Here is a 22,574-nt window from a genome sequence, read left to right as displayed (position 1 = left end):
CATTCATGCTCACGGCAGGATTTGAACCTGCAGCCTTTTGACTGGAGTGCAGATACACTAACCACTTGGCCAACCAGGCTGGCAAGATATTCAAGGGGTTTTCTAAAATTGATCTAAAGAAAATATTTCAGTATATGACAAATAGCCAGAGAATTGGGGATCATCCATAAGTTGTGTAAGAGTGTGGTTAGTAAGGGTGTGTGAACTAGATTTTTTTGCATGGAGAGCTATGAATGAGTGGAATGTATTTGCTAGAATTAGTTGTGAGTGCCCTTTCAGGAGGTTAAGTAAACGTATAGCACATTTTGTGTGTATGAAAGTTAGTGGAGGTCTCCCACGAAGAGTTCCTAGATTCCATGGAGTCTAGGGATTCTATAATATAGTCTGACCATATAATAATAATAATAATCCATGGAGATACATGATAATGATAATAATAATAATTAAATAATTTAATAACTAATAAACTAAACTTACTACAATATCATATACAAAAGAACACCTGACATTGATATAAAAATTTCAAACTTCCTGAAGATAACAGAGATGAGCATACAAGAGCAAGAGTTGATAAAGTTTTGGCATGACCTTTTCTATTGTACAGTTGTGAATGATTTGTCATAAAAACTGCAGAAACAAAACATGATAGATATTGGAGAAACAAAATGTTCATAAAGAACAACAGGCTGTATTTTCTGGAGGGGGTGGAAGAAGCACGGAACTAAAAATAGTCTCAATATTGGACAAAATATACGAATACCGAAAGAAGTGAATTGAATGCATTGAAAGAATAGGATTCAAGACTGCTATTATTTATCAGTCCAAGAACCATCTAATTGCAAGACAGAAGCCTGGAATGACCAAGGTAAAAATGGAAGGAGCCTGGAGCAGACCATTGGGCCTAAATTCCTGAAAGGATGGTGAAAAATATATGGAATAAGACAGAAGTTAGTCACACTATAAACTACTTTGTTAGGTTATCAATAAAACAGTAAATTATTATTATTATATAGGTACCTCTATGGAGTCTGAAGACTCATTGCGGGAGACCAATCTATCGACACAGTCTATCGTATTTTTCCTTGAACCCACAACAGACAAAGTACTCGCAACTGATTCTGGCAATCCATTCCACTCATTCACCACTCTCCAAGCAAAAAATCTACTCCCCACACCCCTACTGACCACACCTTTATTCAACTTCCAGGGATGATTCCCTTGTTCTGGTTCCTCTAGCCAAATACTGAAACATTTCCCCCTGCATCTATCCTATAAAATCCTTTAAGCAACTTAAATGTTTCTATCATATTCCCTCTTTTCTCCTATCAACCAACTTCTTCAATTCACACACCTTTAAATCTCTCCTCATAGGGAACATTCCACAGGCCACTCACCATCTTGGTCACTTGCCTCTGAATCCTCACCACTTCCTCATCCCCCCAAGAAATACCGGGGACCAGACTTGAGCACAGTAATCCAGATGTGGGTGTATCGAAGTCTTATAAAGAGAAATTACAACTTCCTTATCTCTACTTGTTAACGTGTTCTTCACTAGCCAAGTAATCTTATGGGCTACCTTAGCAACCCTAACAATATGTCCTCTAAACTTTAACTGTCTACCGCTACCCCTAAATCTCTAGCTTCATCTATTTCCTTGAGCACAGTGCCATCAATGCAATACAGAGCATCACATTGATGGCACTGTGATCTATCTCAAAATGCATAACATTACATTTCTTGACATTAATCTATCTCAAAATGCATAACATTACATTTCTCGACATTAAACTGACATTCATTAATTTTTGTCCATACTGACAGCCTATTTAAATCGTTCTGCAAGGCTCTCTACATCACCTTGATTAACTATTAATTTACCTAATTTCGCATCATCAGCAGCCAACTGAATATTTCCTATATCATTTATGTACAAATTAAACAGCAAGGATCCCAGCACCTAACCTTGCAGCACATCACTAGTCACCTACTTTTGCCTTCATTCTGCCCTTCCATATACCACTTTTTGATATCTGTCCAGCAGCCACCCTCTTATCCACTTATCTTATCACACTAGTGTCATATCCATCCCTATTTGTTCTAATTTGCATAACAGAGTTCCATGTGCTATTCTATCAAATGCCTTTGCAAAATCATTGTGTAGCCATTTCCTTTATCCAACTAAGCTGTTACTCTATTATAAAAAGTTAAATTACTAAGGCATGACTGACCTTTATGAAAGCCATGTTGACTCTCATATAGTATCATATTTTTATCTACCCATTCTTGAATTCTCTTTTTTACCCATTTTTCTAGCACTTTTACCACCATGCCTGAGATACTGATTGGGCTATAATTTGCTACTGCAGTCTTAGAATCTCCCTCATGCAAAGGAATTATTTTGCCATCTTTCCACTCCCTTGGAACTCTACCAGAGCTAAGACTTAAATTAAACAGCTTAGTCAAAGGCATTGCCAGTTCCCTTGCACATTTTTGCAAAACTAGTCAATCCCACCGCTATATTTACATTGAAATTCTGCAATATCCTAGAACCTCCAATTCATTCACCTCTGTTCCCACATTCCTAGTCACCTGTTTTCACTTCAATTCTGCCCTTCCATATATCACTTTTTGATATCTGTCCAGCAGCCACCCTCTTATCCATTTATTTTATCATACCATTGTCATATCCATCCCTATTTGTTCTAATTTGCATAACAGAGTTCCATGTGATATTCTATCAAATGCCTTTGCATTTGATAGAATGTCTGTCACAAAGGTTAAAGCAGTAACCTCACTAGGATGGTATACCCCTTGCAAAGTGATCACTTAGTAACTCAACTATTTTGTCTGCCTCTGTCTCATGACCATCATCACTCATTAAGGTTCATCTTCCATAGTCCTTCCTCTTTCTTGCCACTTAACGAAAGTACTCTTTGTGATTTCCTTTGGCCTGTTGCTTGGCTAGTTTCTTCTCATAATTTGATTTTACCTTTCTTGCCTGAGCCTTGTACTGTTCATGAGTTTGCTGGTCACCTTTCTCTTTATATGCCCTTCAGAGCATTTTTTTTTATTCTGCAGCTCATTCTTAATGATATTATTCATCCATCTAACTCCTACCTGATTAACCCTCCTTACCTAAGGTATGCAATTTAATACTGCTTCCTCTAGATGACTTTAACTATATCCCATGCACTACTAACATTCTTACCCTATAGTGTTTTATGCCATGGTACTTATTTTAGCTTTTTCCTAAGCATGTCTTAATCACCTGCTTATAGTTCCACAAATACCCTTTCTTGATAGAATGCTCCTCATGTTTTACAATTTCTCGAGTCAAGACTGCATGGTCACTTTCACCAATTGGAGACAATGTTGTCACCTTTGTTATGGATAGCTCTTCTGATCCCATGACCGGGTCCAATACTTTCCCACCCCTCCATCACATGCTGCCTGAAGTAATTATCTTGCCAGGTGTATAAATTCTATTTCCTTCCTGCCATGTGATCTTTCTTCCTTCTAGTCTATATCTCCATAGTTGAAGTTCCCCTATGATAATCACTCGACCTGTACTCATTGTACTAATTTGGCTATGCATGTCCTCCAGATCATCTGTAGAACTCTCTGGTCTATAGCAACAACCAACTGTATGTTTTGTCTTTGTGACCTTAATCTCACACCAGATTGCTTCAAATGAACAGCCACCCTCCTGCATGTCTCCTATTATTTTTGAATTAGCTGCAATTCATCTGCTATCATCAGCAGTATTCCTTCTCCCATCCTATCTTCTATATCTTCCCTGAAAATGCTAAATCCTTCACATTCAATCTCTGTAACTACATCATTCGCTGTTAGCCAAGTCTCACTAATGTCAAAACCTCCTTCCCCCCTCTTGTTCCTGGTAGTTCTGGCATTAGTATATAGAAACTTCAGCATCCCTTAAGTCCCCTACCCACCTTTACTTTCTGAATTGACTACTGTATTCAATATTTTTGCTTGAGTGACTAGATTCCTCACTTGGTCATTCTCACGCTCACTCACTTCATGGGTATCCTTCACACAAACTCACTTGCTTCCACCCTAATTGCTAAAGTTTCTCTGAATTTGCACTTCAGCATACTTTGTGAACAAATCTCTCTCTCTCTAGACTAACACCAAAACCGTTTATATGCAGTCCATCATCAGCATTGTAGAAATCCTTCTTTCCATCAAACCAAGACCATAGATCCACAAATTCTGCATCATACTTTTGCACAATCTACATATGGACTCATTCAATATTAGTGCCCTCCTCCTCAGTTCGCTTGTGTCATAGCATGGTAGGAAACTTGCAGTCTTCACCTTCTCACTCTTTAATTTTTCCTCTTAACAACTCCTTTAAATCTTCCCTCACAGATTACTCCTCGCCTGTTAGTCAATCATTTCAAGACCTTTTTGCATCTGGAAAATCAAAGAGCAGAAACTATAGAGAGAGTTCGAAGAAAATTAGCAGAGAAAAACTGATGACGTCAGTTAAAGAATCATATTAAAAATAAGGTATTAGGAGGTGACATTGTTAGCATTCAAAAATGTGTGAGTACAGTCTGTATAATGTGGTGTAGTCTCTTAAACATATTTGGGAAAATCAGGTTAGGAAAAAAACAAGTGTTCGTTCTAGGATGGCAGAAAAACAACCTGTTGGAAGCCAAGCATTTAGATGGTTTGATTTATTGTAGATTGTTTTAGACCAAATATTTGAATTCTGATAAATAGACTAATTTGGAGCAAAGTGGTTCAATAGGAAGGAAAGTTTACATAATACAATAGGTAAGTTTTCATAATAATAATTATGTAAACTTAAAACATAGTACTATCATAGTGTCACCTGATTTGATGTACCAGGTTTTTTTGAGAGGTGTGTATGAATTCGATGAATTAAAAAGAAAACACATATCTTAGTAATCTGCAAATGCTTGTTGACCTAACGAATAACATCTGAGAAAAGACTGCATCCTTAACACCTGCTCCAATGGTAGTGTAGAAAAAATTTTGCATGAAGATTAGAACATTGCAAAATGGCTAGCAGAGTATATATAGCAGTGACATTATTTATCATATGTAATATAACAATAAAATTCTTCCATCATGAAGTAAATTTTGTTGTATAAAGTTTCTATTTACATTATTCCATTCAAAAGTTAATATAAAAAATGATCTTGAGATCATATTTTATATTTAGCCTGCCTATTTAAGAAAAGCACATTAGTATGGCTGGAAAGTATAAATATTTAATTTAAATTAATATCTCTTTTACAGAGCACAAAGTGTACTGTCAAGAGAAAGAACTTGTTTTTAAGCCTAGAATTAGCAACATTGAATGTGGTACATTTCACAGTATACCACCACTGGAGAATCAGTTCCTGAATGTAAGTATAATATAATTTTATTTTTAGATATTTGATGAATGAACGTCAATCTCTTTCTCTCTCTCTGATAATGTGTATGTGTAGAGGACACACACACACACACATAAAAGAAGAACAACTCTGCTGGACATGATTCATATTGAAACTATGTGAAACACAGCTGTGCTTGATGTAGTTTCATTGGGGACACCATATACACCCCTTATCTTCTTCAGAAGATGAAAGTTAATGAATTATCTACACCAGTGGCAGCCGGTACATAAGCACTGTGACACTGCAGTACCTCCAAGGAAAAAATGTAAAAATTAAATTTTGTCTGTGTTTATAAATAATGAGAATGCTTACAACATTATATAAATGCAATACAACATGTTAAAGGTTATAGCTTATGTTTTGATATTGATTGATTGAATAGTTAATAATTGGAATTGTTCGATTAACGCTTTAAATTACGAAACAAATGCACTGTGATCTAACGGCAATATTCGTTTGCGCTTGTCATTGCGCAAGCATATGATACACTGCCGTTTGGGCAGTGTATCATATGCTTGCGCGCATTATTTCTGTGAGATATGAAACATTTATTATTGGTGCATGTTCGTGGTAAACTATTTTTTGTAAATCTTATTTTATTTTGTTAAAATAACATAGAATTATTTATTTATTATACATACAGGGCTGAATGTGACAAGTGTCACCGTTGAAAATATGAAAAGAATTATAATTTTTAAATTATCATTACACGAAACAAATGCACTGCGATCTAACGCCGATATTTGTTTGCGCTTGTCATTGCTATTGATACGAAACTTTTATTATTGGTGTTTGTTCGTGGTGAGGATGAAATATTTTTAATAAAGCAATTTTTTTAATCTGTAAATTTATTTATTAATAACTTCATTACTGATTAGGGAAAAAAAGTTTTTTTGTATATGCAGCACTGCCACTTAAAATTTTTACCGGCCGCCACTGATCTCCACATAAACACAAGAAAAGTATATTTAATATACTGCCAGATATTTCAGTTTGAAACTAATAAACTATCACTAAAAACACACATGCTAACCACAGTGATAACTTTTAATACGTAAATATTTCATCCCAGGTATCTTGGGACATCATCAGTACAGTAATTTAAACAATACTAGGAATAACATACAGTTAGGGCGCATGATTACAATGGAATCTCAATATGTGTGCAGTAACGTGTTATAGAAGTAAATTAAAATATAATTGAACAAAAAAAAAAATAATAATAAATAACATATATAAAGATTATTTTACACAGTTTTGTATGACAGTGTTAAACCGCAATAACATTCTTACTATTCCTAAAGTATAGGAAATTGTCATACAAATTTTTTTTGTTGTTGTTCAGTTATATTTTAATTTACTTCTATAACACGTTATTACTGCACACATATTGAGATTCCATTGTAATCATGTGCCCTAACTGTATGTTATTCCTAGTATTGTTTGAATTACTGTACTGATGATGTCCCAAGATACTTGGAATGAAATATTTATGTATTAAAAGTTATCACTATGGTTAGTACGTGTGTTTTTTTAGTGATGAATTCACCACAGGTTTCATTATATAATAACAACTATCATAACAGAAAACAGTTTTTTACTATAGAATTAGCTTAAGCCAACAGTATATGAACAAAATGAAACCTAAATTTCTCAAATGTGAATAATTCATTTTCAAATCCCTGCCATTCTCCTATATGCTACTATGAAGGAAGGAAAACCATCTAACCCGGCCTAGGGCACAAAAAAGTTCTTCATATCACATTGTAAAGTGTCTCAAACTTTGTGTCAGATCTGAAAATGAAATTTTATGATCCAAGCTAGAATTTAGTGCATACCCTGTATGCACCAAATTCTAGCTTATTACAGAACTGAAGCAACATGAAAAATATGTTTGGCCAAAAGTACTCAGTTTGTATGTCTGTGTGTGTGTGTAAAAAATGCTTATAAATAAATAATAAAATGCAGACATTTAAAATTTGGATATTCATGGGCTCGCCAAGGATTCCAGTATATGTTGTTTATTACTAAACTCTCTCACACACACACACACACACAAAAATGTAACCATCCATCCTAAAGCGTCATTTTAAGACAAAATATAAAGAGAATGCCTGTAGAATAATAATGAAAAAAAGTTTATTTTTTTGTAAGTTTCTTAAAAGTGAAAAAAAAAAGGTTTTTGAAAATAGACTTAAAAGATTTAAATAATTCCCGAAAATAATAGTGATGGGAGGTGAAAAGCTTTGGAAGCTTCATATCTTGTAGCATTCTTAATAGTGGAATCTGGAACATCTGAAGATGAAATGATTAAGGAAACATTAGTAAAATAAGCAGCCATAATAACAGTGCAGGGGATAATATAGGCACAGTTATAGAACATATTTCCCTCTTAAATAATGCTGTCCAGTGGCAAATCACAGAAATGGTCGAAAATGTAAAGCAAATATCATTGTCACTTATCCAACATATCTGTCATCACGCATTGCAGACTGACGAATCTAATATTGTGAATTTTGCAAGTCTTTTAGCGTTTATTTGATACAAGGTAAACAGAAGTACACAATCATCATCAAATTTCTGCCATCCCTCAAAGGGTGTACAGGATATGATAGTACTACATGAAAAATTTACATCATTACTAACTTGATTAAATTCAGTAAATTAATTTACTGGCTGCAAATACTTCAAAGGAACAATAGTCAAATTATTGCACCTAATTCGAATTGGGCTGTTTTAAATACTACTAAAATGACGTAAAGAATTTGCTGGTGCCTTTTTTTCTCACTTATTTTCGTCAGTAGGATAAATAAATACCTGTTGAGTTATTCTGTTTTTGCTAAGTGTATGTCAGGTGTGTTTATCACGAAAATGGAAAAGCGAAATCTTGAACAAAGTTGTACAATAAAATATTTTGTTAAACTGAATGACTGCGCTACAGTCATTCAATTTCCTCCTCCCCCCCCTCCAAAAATATCTTGTTTTTGGGGAAGGAGGAGGAAAGCATGGAAGGTGAGTGACTTACAGGTCAGCCTGTCACAACAAAATTGAATAACAATGTCAAACGATCAACTATCAATCAAATTTACTACATGGAAATCCTCGAACATTTGCAGAAACGTGTCTTACAAGTATGTCTGGAGATTGTGAGAGATTGCATCATGACAGTGCACCTTCTCATTCTGGATGGTTAATGCACTACTGTTTAGCCAAAAAATGCATTCCAGTGTTGGAACAGCTATTCTTTGGCTGACTTCTTTCCTGTGACTTTTTTCTTTTCCTCAATCTCAAGAACAAGATGAAGGTACCCATTTTAAAACTGTAGACAACATCTAAAGAACCAGGATTTGGGCCATAAATGAGCCAACAGAAAAGGACTCCCAATCCTGTTATACTGCATGGAAGGAACATTGGAACTGGAGTGTTTCCTGCTGGGGAGAGAAGGGGTAGGGAGTTACTTTGAAGGTGATCACAGTGTATCAGACAATTAATTGAATACATGATTTTATACAAATTTAGTCTCATTACTTTTTTGCTAGACCTTGAGTGTGTGTGTGAGGAAGATTTGAAATGTGTGTGTGTGTGTGTGTGTGTGTGTGTGTGTGTGTGTGTGTGTGTGTGTGTGTGTGTGTGTGTGTGTGTGTGTTACACACACATTTCATTAAAGACTAGACACCACAGATGTGAGTATGGCTCCAGAAATTTCACTTAACCACGCTACTGGCCAAGACGTATATATACATCCAGGTTACCTGGATGTGAAGTGCATATTAAAATTGTAATACCATTGATATTACATTGAAATATATGATGGATGCAAAGCGTATGATGATCCATAATGGCTAGTAAGGTGGTTAAATCTACTAGTCCCAAAAAAATTTTATCTGCCCATACTATGAATTCTGGTAAAAGGTTTGTGTGTGACACATACACACTAGTAGATTTAAGTGAAATTTCTGGAGCCATACTCACATCTGTCTAGTCTTTGATGAAATGTTTTATCGTAATCCAGCACTCAGAACTGAAAGGTAAAATTAGTTTGAAGACAGTCTTATATACAACTAGTTTAGTGCGTTGACTAATTTCTCTCTGATTCCATATAAATTTATTCAGTTGTCTTCTAACAATACCATCTTAACTGACTCTATTGTCTATTTCTGTATTTACTTTGTCATCTTCACTAAAAGTTGCACCTAAATAGTTGAAATGATTTATTTGGGTCTTCATATAGGTTCTTCATTGAGGATGCAATTGATGTTTTCAGTGGTTCTGCCTATTTTCGTTGTCTGTGTCTTTTTATTGCTGAATTTCTTACTAAATTTATTACAACAGTCATTCAATTCAATCGGGAAATCTTGCCCTCTTGTAGTGGATTTATTTAGAAATTATCATATCATTCAAGTAAAGAGTTGAGATTACCATCACCAATTTTCATATCAGGTTTAATATCACTTTACTTCATAATATCCATATAGACTGTGTCAGGCAGTCTGCCTGACACAGTAGACAATATAAAGTAAGACAATATAAAAGAACAAAAGGATAGAGTTTGTTGCCTTACTCAACATGTTGCAACCTCATATTGTAGGTATCAGTGAGACCTGGCTATCAGAATCAGACCTACTAACTGGTATCGAGTTTCAAGGGTACAGTATTTTTAGGAAGAATAGAGAGGATTGGATAGGAGGGGTGTGTTGCTAATGATATCGGATGACTTGAATCCAGTTAAAGTTGAGACCTATGATTGTAGTACTATTAACAATATTTCATGTGGCACTGAGTTTGAAGCCATCTGGTGGGAGGTGGAATCTAACTGGACAATTACATAGTGGGGTGTCGTTACAGACCCTGTGGATCGGTTGCTAGTGATGAAGAAATGCATCACCAAATGCAAAAGATCAGCACAAAAAGAGTAATCATAATGGGAGACTTTAATTAACCAAATATTGATTGGGTAGCAGTAGAATCTCATGAGAAGAATGAAAATGCATTCATTGAGCTGTTGTTGGACAACTTCCTCAAGCAGCATGTGACAGAAGGAACTCGAGGACAGAGTGTTAGAGGGCATTTCAGTTAAAGACGTAACTATTCTGCCTCCAGTTGGTGATAGTGATCATGCGATACTAATTTGGAAGTGACTAAGTTTATGAATGTTCCATTCAGGAAAGGTTGCATGCTGAGCTACAAAGCAGGAAATTATGACCAACTGAGGAGTATACTGAGTTCAGTGAAATGGGATTGGTTGCTGGATGGAAAGAATATCCACAGTGCATGGGAAGCATTGAAACATTACAAATAATGCAATATCAGAATGTGTCCCGAGAGGTTGAAGAATAAATTGAGTAGGAGTCGAATGGATACGTAATCCATTTGAAGGAATACCATTTGCATAAGGATGACATCCATTATGAACATTATAATCAGTAGGCTAGAATAGTCACATCTGTTGTATGGAAAGCAAAGTCTGAGTATGAAAGGAAACTGGCTCTGCATGCTAAAGACAACCCACAAGAATTCTATCGATATGCTACAAGTAAAAGAAAGATTGAATATGAAAAGATAACTCTTCTAAATCCAGATGCAGAAGATGTTGTTCACTTAATGAGTGCCCATTTTGTTAAAAGCTATCAACCTAGTGAATGCAACATTGAGGTTACTGTTAACTCTTCACTAGATGAAGAAACACAGGTGTATGAGGCCGAGGTATTAGAGCTGTTGCACAAATCAAATAAGAATTCAGCAATAGGGACTGATGGAATATCAGCACGTGTGCTAAAAGAGTGTTCAGCTGAACTGGTTCCTTTGACCAGGCTGTTTAATATGCTTCTCAGAACAGGGAAGATTTTGCAGGAATGGAAGGAATGTATGGTAATTCCATTACACAAGGGTAGTGCAAAGACCGATGTATCCAACTATCGACCAATTAGTATCTCAAATTGGTTAGGGCTTGCATTCAGAATTGGGTTGACAGTGAATCTCTACTTTGCAATGAACAACATGGGTTTACTAAGGGAAAGTCTGGTTTTAGCATCTTGCTCACATTCTATAACAATGTTACCATTGAACTGGACAAGGGGAATGGATACACCTTGATACGTTTGGATTTTACTAAGGCTTTTGACAGAATACAGCATGGTAGACTGTTGCATAAATTGGAAAAAATGGGTTTGGGTTATAGAATTATGGATAAGAGGATTGCTGACTGACAGATATCAAAAAGTGGTATATGGGGGATCTAAGTCTGCAAGGTTTACGGTAACAAGTGGTGTACCACAAGGACTGATGCTTGGTCCACTGTTATTCAATCTGTATGTTAATGATATTGGGAAGGATTTGACAAACGACATACAGCTATTTGCTGATGATGCACAGATAGGTAAGGTAATCAGGAATGCTGTGATATGCAGTACTTGCAGAATAATTTGAATAGACTGGAATTGTGGCATGGGAAAATGGATGTCACTTCAATGTCAGTAAATGTAAAGTCATTCACTTCGGCATGATTAGATATCCAATGTCATATTATATTGGTGGATTTAGGCTAGAAGAAACAGATGAGGCTAGGGATCTTGGAGTGTTAATAGATAGGAAGTTGAAGTTCAGGGCCCATGTGGTTGCAAAGATGGCAAATACAATTCAAAAGCTAATTGCAATGCTGAAACGAACGTTCACATGTAAAGATAAGGATGTTATTTTGCCTGTTTACAAGGCCTTGATAAGACCTCACTTGGACTATTGTGCGCCAGTCTGGTCTCCTGGTTTCCATTGTGATTCTGATATATTGGAGAGAGCACAAAGGAGAGTGTTAAAAATGATATTAGGATTGTGGAATACTGATTATGAAGACAGATTGAGAATTTTTAGACTGCAGACACTAGTAAACAGGAGAAAGAGGGGTGATATGATTGAGACATAAACTTCTGAAAGGGTCATACGAGATTTCAATTGATGGAATTTTTCAATTGATGGAGGGTGAGGAATGGACGAGAGGGCATCCTTGGAAGCTGAGAATGAAGGATATCAAGGGCTAGATTTTTCTCTCCAAGGGTGGTGCATGATTGGAAAGGATTGCCTTTTGGATGGCTTTCTCTTCTTCAAGTATGGGTATGTATTCTTGATTGAATTCCTGTTGAGTGTTTTCTACCACCATACTGATGGTGGTTGACTGACACTGCTTATTTCATTTAGCAATCTTTCAAAGTAATTATTCCAGACATCTAGAATATCTTTATTCTAGATGATTGCAGGCAGTGTGAATGAATTCAAGAATAAATATGATAGCTGGTGTGTGAAGTATGTGGCCTCCCTGGTGGTGTCTCTTAATAATAATAATAATAACAACAACAACAACAAATAACGGTGGACATAATGCTCTCCTTTCTTGCACACCTGATTTAACATTAAACCATCTTCTTGTACCTCCTTCAATTCATTGCTGAATTAAAACTCAAATGAAGACTAAGTACTGCTTGATATAGTGTCCCATTTACACCATATAACTCCTTTTGAACAGCTTTCCTCTTCCTTGTCATGTACTGTTTCCAAATCTACGAAACTTAAATACAGATCCTTGTTATATTACCAAGATTGCTGAACTATTTGTCTTAAAGTGAAAACTGACTTTGACAAACTCTGTATTTTGTCTGAATCCAGCTTGTTCTTCAAAATGTTTCCTTCCACAATTTTTCTTAGCCATTTCTCAAGTATACTTGCATGAATCTTATCAGGAATGCTAATGTAATTTCTGTAATTTTCACACATTCCATTTTATTTCTTTTTTATAGATGAGTAATATGAAATATTAGAGATGATTGGAAAAGATAGGACTCTGTTGAAAACCATTAAGAAAAGGAAAACCACCTATCTTGGTCACATACTAAGACATGAAACCTACAAAAAACGCTTCTAGAAGTAATGATACAAGGAAAAAGAAGAAGAGGAAGACAAAGAACAGATTGGATGGAAAATATTAAGGACTGGACCTTTTTGTCCTATGAAGAATGTAAAAGAGAATCACAAAATTGTACATGATGGAAGCTCATGGTAGTCATCCTCCTGGAAGGAGATGACATCTGACAAGGACTATGAGAGCTCTATTCCAATCATCTGAAATTCGATGATGTGACCAGGTGTTTTGAATTATAGTGTCGCTACTGTAAAACTTTTATACCTCGATATTTGAGTATTGTTGAATATAATCTACTTTAGCTGCCTTTCCACATTTCAGGTTTGTGATGGCTTTTTCTACTTCAAGTGTGGATATGTATTCTTGATTGAATTCCTGTTGAGTGTTTTCTACCACCATACTGACACTGTTTATTTCATTTAACAATCTTTCAAAGTAATAATTCCAGACATCTAGAATATCTTTATTGCTAGTTTTCATGTCACCATTATCATCTCTGATTCCTTTTACAGTATTCTTCCCTCCATTTCTAAGTAATTTTCAATAACCTTCAAAATATTCTGCCACCTTCCTGATATTTATTTTCTTTGTTAAAATAATTGCTAACCCATTCTAATCACTTAATTATGTATTCACATTGATTATTGAAACAGTGTCAAAATATTTTGCATATGCCAAATATTAGACATTTTTTTTTTTCAACATTTTCTCTCTGTGTCTGTCTCTCAGCTTAAAAAAACTTACAGTTTGTTGAATTTATTATTATTATTATTTTCCTGACCTCCATGTAGTCACAAGACCCATCATGGGAGGTCAACACAAAGTCTATCATACCACTCCTTAAACTCATACGCACTCTGCATGTTCATTACCCTCTCTGGCAATACATTCCAGGCTTCTACCACTCTTCATGATTAAAACAAAAATTACTTCTTACACTTTTACTTACCACTTTCTTTTGTAACTTCCAGTGATAGATCCTTGTCCTTGCTCCTTTTCCTCATTCTACCATATGAAAAACCTTTTCAGTGTTAAAATGATAATAACCCTTCAACAGCTTAAATGTGTCAATCATATTCTTCCCCTTTGCCATCTATCTACCAAACTCTGCATGCCCTCAGTCTGTCCTCATAATCAACATTCTACTGTCCTGATATCATTTTTGTTATCTGTCTCTGTACCCACTACAAGGTTACTTCATGCTCTTCAAATCCTGGTGACCAGATCTGAGCACAGAAAACCACATGTGGTCTGATCAAATCTTTATACAATGGCACCAGCATACTTTTCAGTGTTATCTTCAACATTTCCATCATTTTCTCAGATGTCTTCGCAACCTTTGCAATATGTCCTCTGAACTTCATATTTCCATCCAAAATGTTCCCCAAGATCCCTGGCTTGCTGCTTCCACTTCTTCCAGTATAGCTCCACCAAGTTGAGTGGGAAGCATCCCATCCATGGATCCAAATTTCAAACCCTTATATTTAGATGCATTATACTGCTATTCCCAGCATTTGCCCATCTTTCCAGCTTATTCAAATCAATTTGAAGGGCCAAAAAATCGCTCTTACTAATAACCCTCCCAAAGCTTCATATCTGCAAACAAATGAATATCTCTGTAGTGCTAAGACAATATCATTGACATAAAGATTGAATCATAATGGTCCCAATAATAACTCCTCTTGTAACCTTCCTGCTCCCTGATACACCACTTTCCCATATATACAACATTGATCTATCAGAGCCAATTGCCAATCCAATCCATTTCACTAACCTGATATCCAAGCTCATATGATGCAACTTAAAAATTAACCTGTCATGTGGTACCCTCTCAAATGCCTTTGAAAAAAAAAATGACAGTGCATGCCTTACCCTCATCCCTTGCTCTTGTTACTTTGTTGTAAATGGTAACCAGATCACTTAAACAAGAGTGCCCTTTAAAAAATCCATGCTCTCTCTCTCTCTATGTTCACTGGGCATCTACAGATGCCGTATGGTCACTCTGATGCTCGATGATGTTCCACACCAGGCCTCACCATGTAGTCCTGTTGTTTGCTTTTCTGGCAGCCTCAACTCTTTGAAGATCAGTCACTCCACACACGCCATCCATCCATCTCATTGATGGTCAACCTCTGCCTCTTTTTCCAGGAACTTTACCTTCTATTACTGTTCTAAGAAGTCCTCCTTCCATCTTTTCTATGTATCCAAAATATTTTAACTTTCTTCTGTCAATATCCCTAAGGAGCCTTAAAGTTCTACTAATCTTTTCTAACACCCATTCATTTGTATGCCTTTCAGTATATGATATCCTCAACAGCCTTCTGTAACACACATCTCAAAAGCAGATATACATTTCTTATCTGACTTCTTTAGGTTCCAAGTTTCGCATCCATAAGTCGCTGTTGGAAAAACAACTGCATCTAAAATCCTCAACTTTGTTCCCATGGAGATAGATCCATCCTTCCAGATTTTAGACAGGTCTCTGACTGTTGTTTTAGCCATTCCTAACCTTTTTCTGACATCTTCTGAACAGCAATTCTTCACATTAATAATGGATCCCGGGTACCCAAACTTGCTGACTTCCTCAATTCTTTCTCCATTAAGATACACTTGTTTCTCAAGAGCTTCTCTGTTTGTTTTTCCTTTGAGAACCATGATCTTTATCTTGCTAGAATTGAGTTGAAGTCCTCTGTTATTACTGATCTTGTTAACTTTGTCAAGAATTAGTCCTAGTTCTTCCATGTCATTACAAAGGAGTACTGCATCATCAGCGTACTTCAGATTACTGATCAATCTACCTCCTATCATAATTCCTGTCCTGAGTTCATCCAATGCTTCACGCATGATGTCCTCTGCATATATACTAAACAAGTGAGGAGAAAGTAAACATCCTTGTCTCAACTCCTTTTCCAACTTGAAGCCAGTCAGTCAATCCAACACCTGTTCTTACTGTGGCTTCTTGCTCCTTATACAAGTTGGCTATCAACCTGATAGTGTGTTGAGGAAAACCCATTCTTTTCATTACTTCCCACAGTTTCACATGCTCAACACAGTCAAAAGCTTTAGAGTAGTCTAAGAAACACATTACCAGAGGGAGTCTGAATTCTTTATATTTTTCTATGATCTGTCTAAGGCAAAGGATCTGATCTCTGGTGCCCCTACCTCTCCTAAAACCTGCTTGTTCCTCGGGCATCTCTGCCTCAACTTTGGCCTCAATCTTATTTAGCATGATCTTTAATAAAATTTTGCTTGCATGAGATATCAAACTAATTGTTCTATAATTCTTGCATGTCTTCTTATCACCTTTCTTGTGTAGTGGTATGAAAACCGACTTCTTCCAGTCTCTAGGCCATGATCCTGCCTCCCATATCCTTGTAATCAATCTATGAAACACTCTTATCCCACCATCCCCTGTGTCCTTAATTAACTCTGCTGGGATTTCATCTGCACCTGGTGCCTTATTGCTGTTGAGCTGCTTAACTGCTCTTTCAACTTCATGCCTAAGTGAAGGAGGTTCTAAATCATAATTTTCTTGGTGGGAGGACTCCACATTTTCTTTATCCACTCTGCTGTACAGTTCCTCACAGTATTCTTTCCATCTGTTTTTGATTCCAACTCTTCTGTTAGTAATGATCCATTCCTGTCTTTGATGACATTCAATTTAAGCTTAAACTTGTGCTTTAAGTCACAAACTAAATAAAACATCTTTTTTTAATTATGCCTTCTCAACTGGAACTCTATTTCTTCACATTTATTAGTAAAGAACTTTTCCTTGTCCTGCTTGATGGCTCTTCTGATTTCTCTATGTAATCTCTTGTATTCTTCGGTCCCTGTGTCTCTTTGTTTTTCCAACCACCTTCTTTTGATTAGTTCTCATGTTGAATCTGATATCTATGGGTCTCTTGGTTTCCTTATTGGGCCAAGATACATCTTCGCTGTATCCTGTATTATCATCTTGACCCCTTCCCAAAGTATTTCTGGTGAGATTTCCTCATTGGTCTCCAAAAAATCACCCAGCCGAGTTGATGTTTTTTCTGTGAATCCACTAGGAATTACTCTAACATCCAATCTAGTGGAATGTGCCTGACCTGGAAGTTTTCAGAGTCTTAGTCTTACTTTGGCTCTTACCAGCTGATGGTCTGTACCACAATCTGCTCCAGGACAAATATGCACATCAGAGATGCTTGTCTTCCACCACTGGAGAGCCAGGATGTAATCAATCTGGTGCCTTGACCTATCAATGTTAGATGTTCAAGTATAGGTCCCTCGTGGATGTTTCTGGAAGCAGGTATTGGTAATAACTAATCTGTTAGCACGGGCAAATTCCAACAGTCTTTCACCATGGGTGTTACATTCACCCAGACCAAACATGCCACACTCCGGCCTGACTCTCATACTCTTTCCCACTTTTGCATTTAAGTCTCCTAAGATGTACAGTATGTCTCTCCTTGGTAGGCAGTCCAAAACAGTTTGTAAGTTTTCATAGAATTCTTCCCTCTCTTCTTCAGGCCTATCTGTGTGGGGTGCATAAACTACCACAATTGATACATTGGTAGGCTGAGCCTTAAGTCTTGGAGAGTATCCTATCATTAATGGGGTTATAACCAAGAAGGCTTCTTGACTGAGCTGTCTTCAGTATCACAGCTACCCCATGATGTTTTGAGTCACCACCTGAGTAAATAACTAGCTTACCATCCTGTCTTTTGAAGTGACCTTCTCCATTCCATCTGGTCTCTGTAATTCCCAAGATGTCAATTTTATACCTATCCATCTCTTTACAGACAATCTCAAGAGTACCCATCTGTAAACCCCAGACATTCCATGTGCCTATATAAAATTCCTTTCTAAGATTAATCTTATACATTCTGTCTTGCTTATCCACAGTATCACTGACTTTTGATGGAGACTGTAATATACTTCTCGAACAGGACCCTCTGTCTAAGCCCTGAACGCTGCTCTGATTATTCTGCGCGACAGCCGATGCAGCATGAGATATTAGGCACAATCATAGTAGCATTTTGGAGTGAAGTCACTGCAAGAAGAAGGTGGCAGGGTTGCAGAGGCCCTTTCCACATAAGATGAAATAGCAAAATAGGAAAGATTCACTCCTAGCCCTCGAATACTCTAGTAGCATTGGGGGGAAAGTAGCAAGAAAAAAAGAAAGAAGGAAGGAAAAAAGGGGAGGGACCAGTCTACAGATAATATTACAAATGTATATTACATGAAGTAAGGCATGGTCCAGCATCAGGTACCTCAGGTTTGCCATGCCCATACTCACTAAAGTGAGCCCTTGAGGACAAGATTTAAGTAACCAGATCACTTAAACAAGAGTGCCCTTTAAAAAATCCATACCGGCTTGCATAAATCATATTACTCTCATCTGCCCAGTTCTGTATGAGTTCTTACCAATTTCTCAAAAATCTTAACAACTACAGAATAAATATAAGTTTGATACTCTATTCTAGTTTAAGTTTGATATCCTATAGTTTGATACTCTATTCTACCTCTGCCCTTATGCAGAGATTCCATCTGACTTTCCTTTTACTCTCCAAGAACCTGCTCCATCGTAAGACTTTCATTAAACAGCCAAGATTATGGCACAGTCAGTTCCATAGCACATTGCCCTTAAAACGTGAAATTCCATCTAGTCCCCTTGCCTTATTAATGTTTAGCATACTCAGTATTCAGAATATATCCTCTTCATTCACTTCTAATACTTAACCAGTCATTATCCTTCTAGGAATAAAGCCTGTAGGACCAGGATGGAACATGCTAAAAAAGTGGTCATTAAATAGCTCAACCATGTCATTTGCTTTGATCACCTGATTCCCATCTCTGCCCAGCAAGGCAATCCATTTAACTATCGTTTTTCCTCCTCTTACCACATAACAAAAAAAAACACTTCTTGGGATTCTCTTTGGATTGCAGTACCAGTCTTTTCTCATATTGTGATTTTTCTATCCTTACAAAACTAGTCACTTTCTTAATCTGAGCCTTATATTCCTCATATAGCTGTTCTCCTTCTCATTTTTTTATATGCCTTCCATAATCTCTTTTTCTTCTGTAATTCCCCTCTTATTCTTTTTGTCATCCATAGATTGCTCTATCTTCACTTGAGGTATACAATCTGTCATTGCTGTCAACGATTTTTTCTTACATATCTCCCATGCACTAACGACTCCTCTTCCTTTAAATTCTTTCATCCATTGGTTTCTAAGTCTGTGATAGTCATCTGCCCCTTATAATTCCACTTAATTTCTTTCTGTTATGATTCCTCCATTTATTCATCCTCCAAGTCCATACTATATGGTCACACTCATCAACGAGTATGTCATCTCAGTCACAATCAGATCCTCTAATGCTATGACCAAATTCAAAACTCTTGATCCTCATGTTCCCTCCACCACATGCTGCCTAAGACAGTTTTTCCTCAAGAAATCCAAAAGGTTGTGAAGAGAAGGAAATGTTTAAGCAAATTAGTTTGACACTTGCCAAACTAATTTGCTTAAACATTTTGTTCTCATCACCGTCTATATTCCCTGGTCTGTAGCCATATCCGACTAAATACCTTGTCTTATAAATATCTATCTCATACCATATACTCTCTAAATCATTGATGTTATTTCCACTGAGATTTTCCACACTGAGAGCACACAATTCATCTCTTATCATGAGTAAAACTTGACCACCACATACCCTATCCTGTCAAAAATGCTATACCCTTCAATTTTTATCCCTGTTAAAACATCTTCCTCAGTTAACCAAATTTCACTGATACCAACAACCCTGGGAGATTTCTCAATCAATGCCACAAACTCGTTCTTTTCATTTCTAATACTCCTAGCATTTCTATACAGAAAAACTAGTGTATTGCCATTATTCTTATAGCCATTATTAATCCCCTCATACTCTGCCTGACTCAGTAATATAGTGTACATCCCCTCATTTCTTAAGCCACTCTACCCACATGAGGCCATCCTGCAACATTCCACCTGTGTAATTCTAGTTTCCCTGTTTTGATACACTCATTGCCCCATAAAACAACAGTCTCTCCAAATGCTTGCATCCTTCTGTGTTTAAATGTAATCCATGCATTCACATAGTCCAGACCTCTTTTCCTGCATATTCTCACTATCATCTCATCTCAATGTCATCGTTCATTGCTGCTTTTCTCTTCCACTGTGCATTATCATTCTGGGGCAACACACTCGATATCTTTCCTGAGTCACATTTCTGCAGCACTATCACTAACATCAACCTCAAATTTCTTGGTACACACATGCTACCTCTTGAATCGTTTGTCCCAACCATTATTATCATCTCCTCTACACTTTCACTCCTCTTTCTGCCATTGCCACACTCCCTATCTTCTGCCAGCAAGCACTCCTCTGGCACTACTCTGCACACCCCCAAAGCATCGAATCTCCATATATGGGACAAATTCATTCATTCTTTACTCACTGGCATCCTTGACTCATGGCTTCCAGTCTCTCTCTCAGCTGTCTGCAATTTTCTCTCTTCCACTGTATCTCCCATTCTCTCACCTTCTTTTTCCCCTTGCTTTCTGATTCCTTTCTTGCATACTCTCTTGAGCTTTTGCAATTTCCTCTCATCTTTTGTCTCTCACCTTCCTCTTTCCCTTGCTCTCTGATGATGAACCTACTCTCATTCCTCTCACACTAGCCATTTTACCCTCCAAGAACTTCATTCACCCTCTTCAGCTCAGTCTGCATTTCTTCCATCTCCTTTGTCAGCAGTTCATTTTTCTCTCTCTCCACACAATCTGCTTTCAATTTATATTTGCACATCATGGCCATCAGATAAACAATCTCCATCCACTTAAGTGCACGAGGCTGAACACACACACACACACACATATATATGTCTTTAACATTCTCTCCACCCTCCAACATACTACTGTCACCCACAAACTGAAAATTACCTGTTTCTGAAGCACTATCCCTGTTGCATCTAAATTCCGAGATCGAGACATTTATGTCTCCCAGTACCTCATTGACTACATTTCATGCACACATACACATTCCTGCCTTACACCTGCCACATTTTTAAACAACAGGATGCATACATACCAAATGCATTGCAAGCTACAAAATCAACTATGCTACAAATAACATAACCTTTAAATGATTGTGGGCTAGGTGTAGTGCTAAAATTGGTGGCCAACATATTCAATATGTTCACTACATGTGGAGACAAGACTAAGATTCGTTAAAGTAAATATTAAATAGTAATATTGAAATATTTCATGTAAATATTAAAAAAAAAAAAATCAGCTAAAGCCTATTTTCCTATCTAACGTTTGGAGACTGAGTGGGCAATTCAATCTCCACTGGTAGCCAATCAGAGATAGCCGGCCCAAGCCTATTACTAATTAAGCAGTACGCAGTGAAGAGGCAGCTTAACAAGTGCTGCCATCTTGTGGTCTCTAATCCTAACACAATATATTTAATGTCTGAAATAGTGTGGGTTCTACAGTCGATTTTCTTGAATTTTACAGGATGAAAAACCCGCTTGCCCGTGTCAGAGATCAACTAACTTGGGAACCAGTCAAAAATGGCTTAGAAAAGTTTCCTCTGGTCGATGACTAGATTTGAAACAAAGTCTTCCTTCGTGCGGGTAAGTAGGTTTTTTTTTTCTTCTTTTGGAAACAGTTTTTAATCCCAATTAATCACAAATCAAGAAAATCAGCTGTAGAGAACCCACACTATTTCGCACAATAGTATATTGCATTGTGATCAGGGACTGTGAGATGGTGGCAGTTGTCTCCCCTTACTCTCTTCACTGGATGCTATTTAATATCATTGATAATTTGTGCCATATATCTCTAATCAGTGGAGGGTGGAGACTGATTCCTTTCACTCTCCAAAGTTAGGGTAGTGGATAGCAGATTTAATTAAATTCCTCACCTATGTTCAGTACTCTTGCTCTCTACAGACCAACTAATAGATAGAGGATGAGAAAGACCAAGAAAATAGTTTTGACAACGAGACTCATGAAATGCATTCACCAGTTGGCACATAACGGAGCAACTAGAATCAATACATTTAATTGTCTTTCTCTCCGTGAACTGTTATTATATGCATATTTCTATGTATATTTCTCTTTTCATACTTGATTAAACTAATAATGATGATATCTTTTAAGTTTTATATTTCTCTTATTATCGTGAAATTGCAAATTAACTGAAACATAAATATGAATTTTTGACTGGA

At 36.7% G+C, this 22,574-nt stretch overlaps 1 protein-coding gene across 4 annotated transcripts in view; it reads left to right on the top strand.

The window, feature by feature from the left end:
• Positions 1-22,574, top strand: part of LOC150102755 (uncharacterized) — a 203,254-nt gene that overhangs the window by 52,091 nt on the left and 128,589 nt on the right. For all 4 annotated transcript variants that reach the window (XM_090399056.1, XM_090399057.1, XM_090399054.1 and 1 more), the window contains exon 4: positions 5,293-5,402. In XM_090399056.1, the coding sequence (XP_090255182.1) occupies positions 5,293-5,402 (110 nt within the window). The remainder of the gene's footprint in view (positions 1-5,292; positions 5,403-22,574) is intronic.

The sequence above is a fragment of the Typopeltis vanoorti genome, chromosome 10 (genome assembly GCF_054136105.1).
Source record: "Typopeltis vanoorti isolate ZY-2024b chromosome 10, IOZ_Tvanoo_1.0, whole genome shotgun sequence".
NCBI lineage: Eukaryota > Metazoa > Arthropoda > Arachnida > Uropygi > Thelyphonidae > Typopeltis > Typopeltis vanoorti.
Note: the sequence above shows the minus strand (reverse complement) of the source record. Positions and strands in the feature narration are given on the sequence as shown.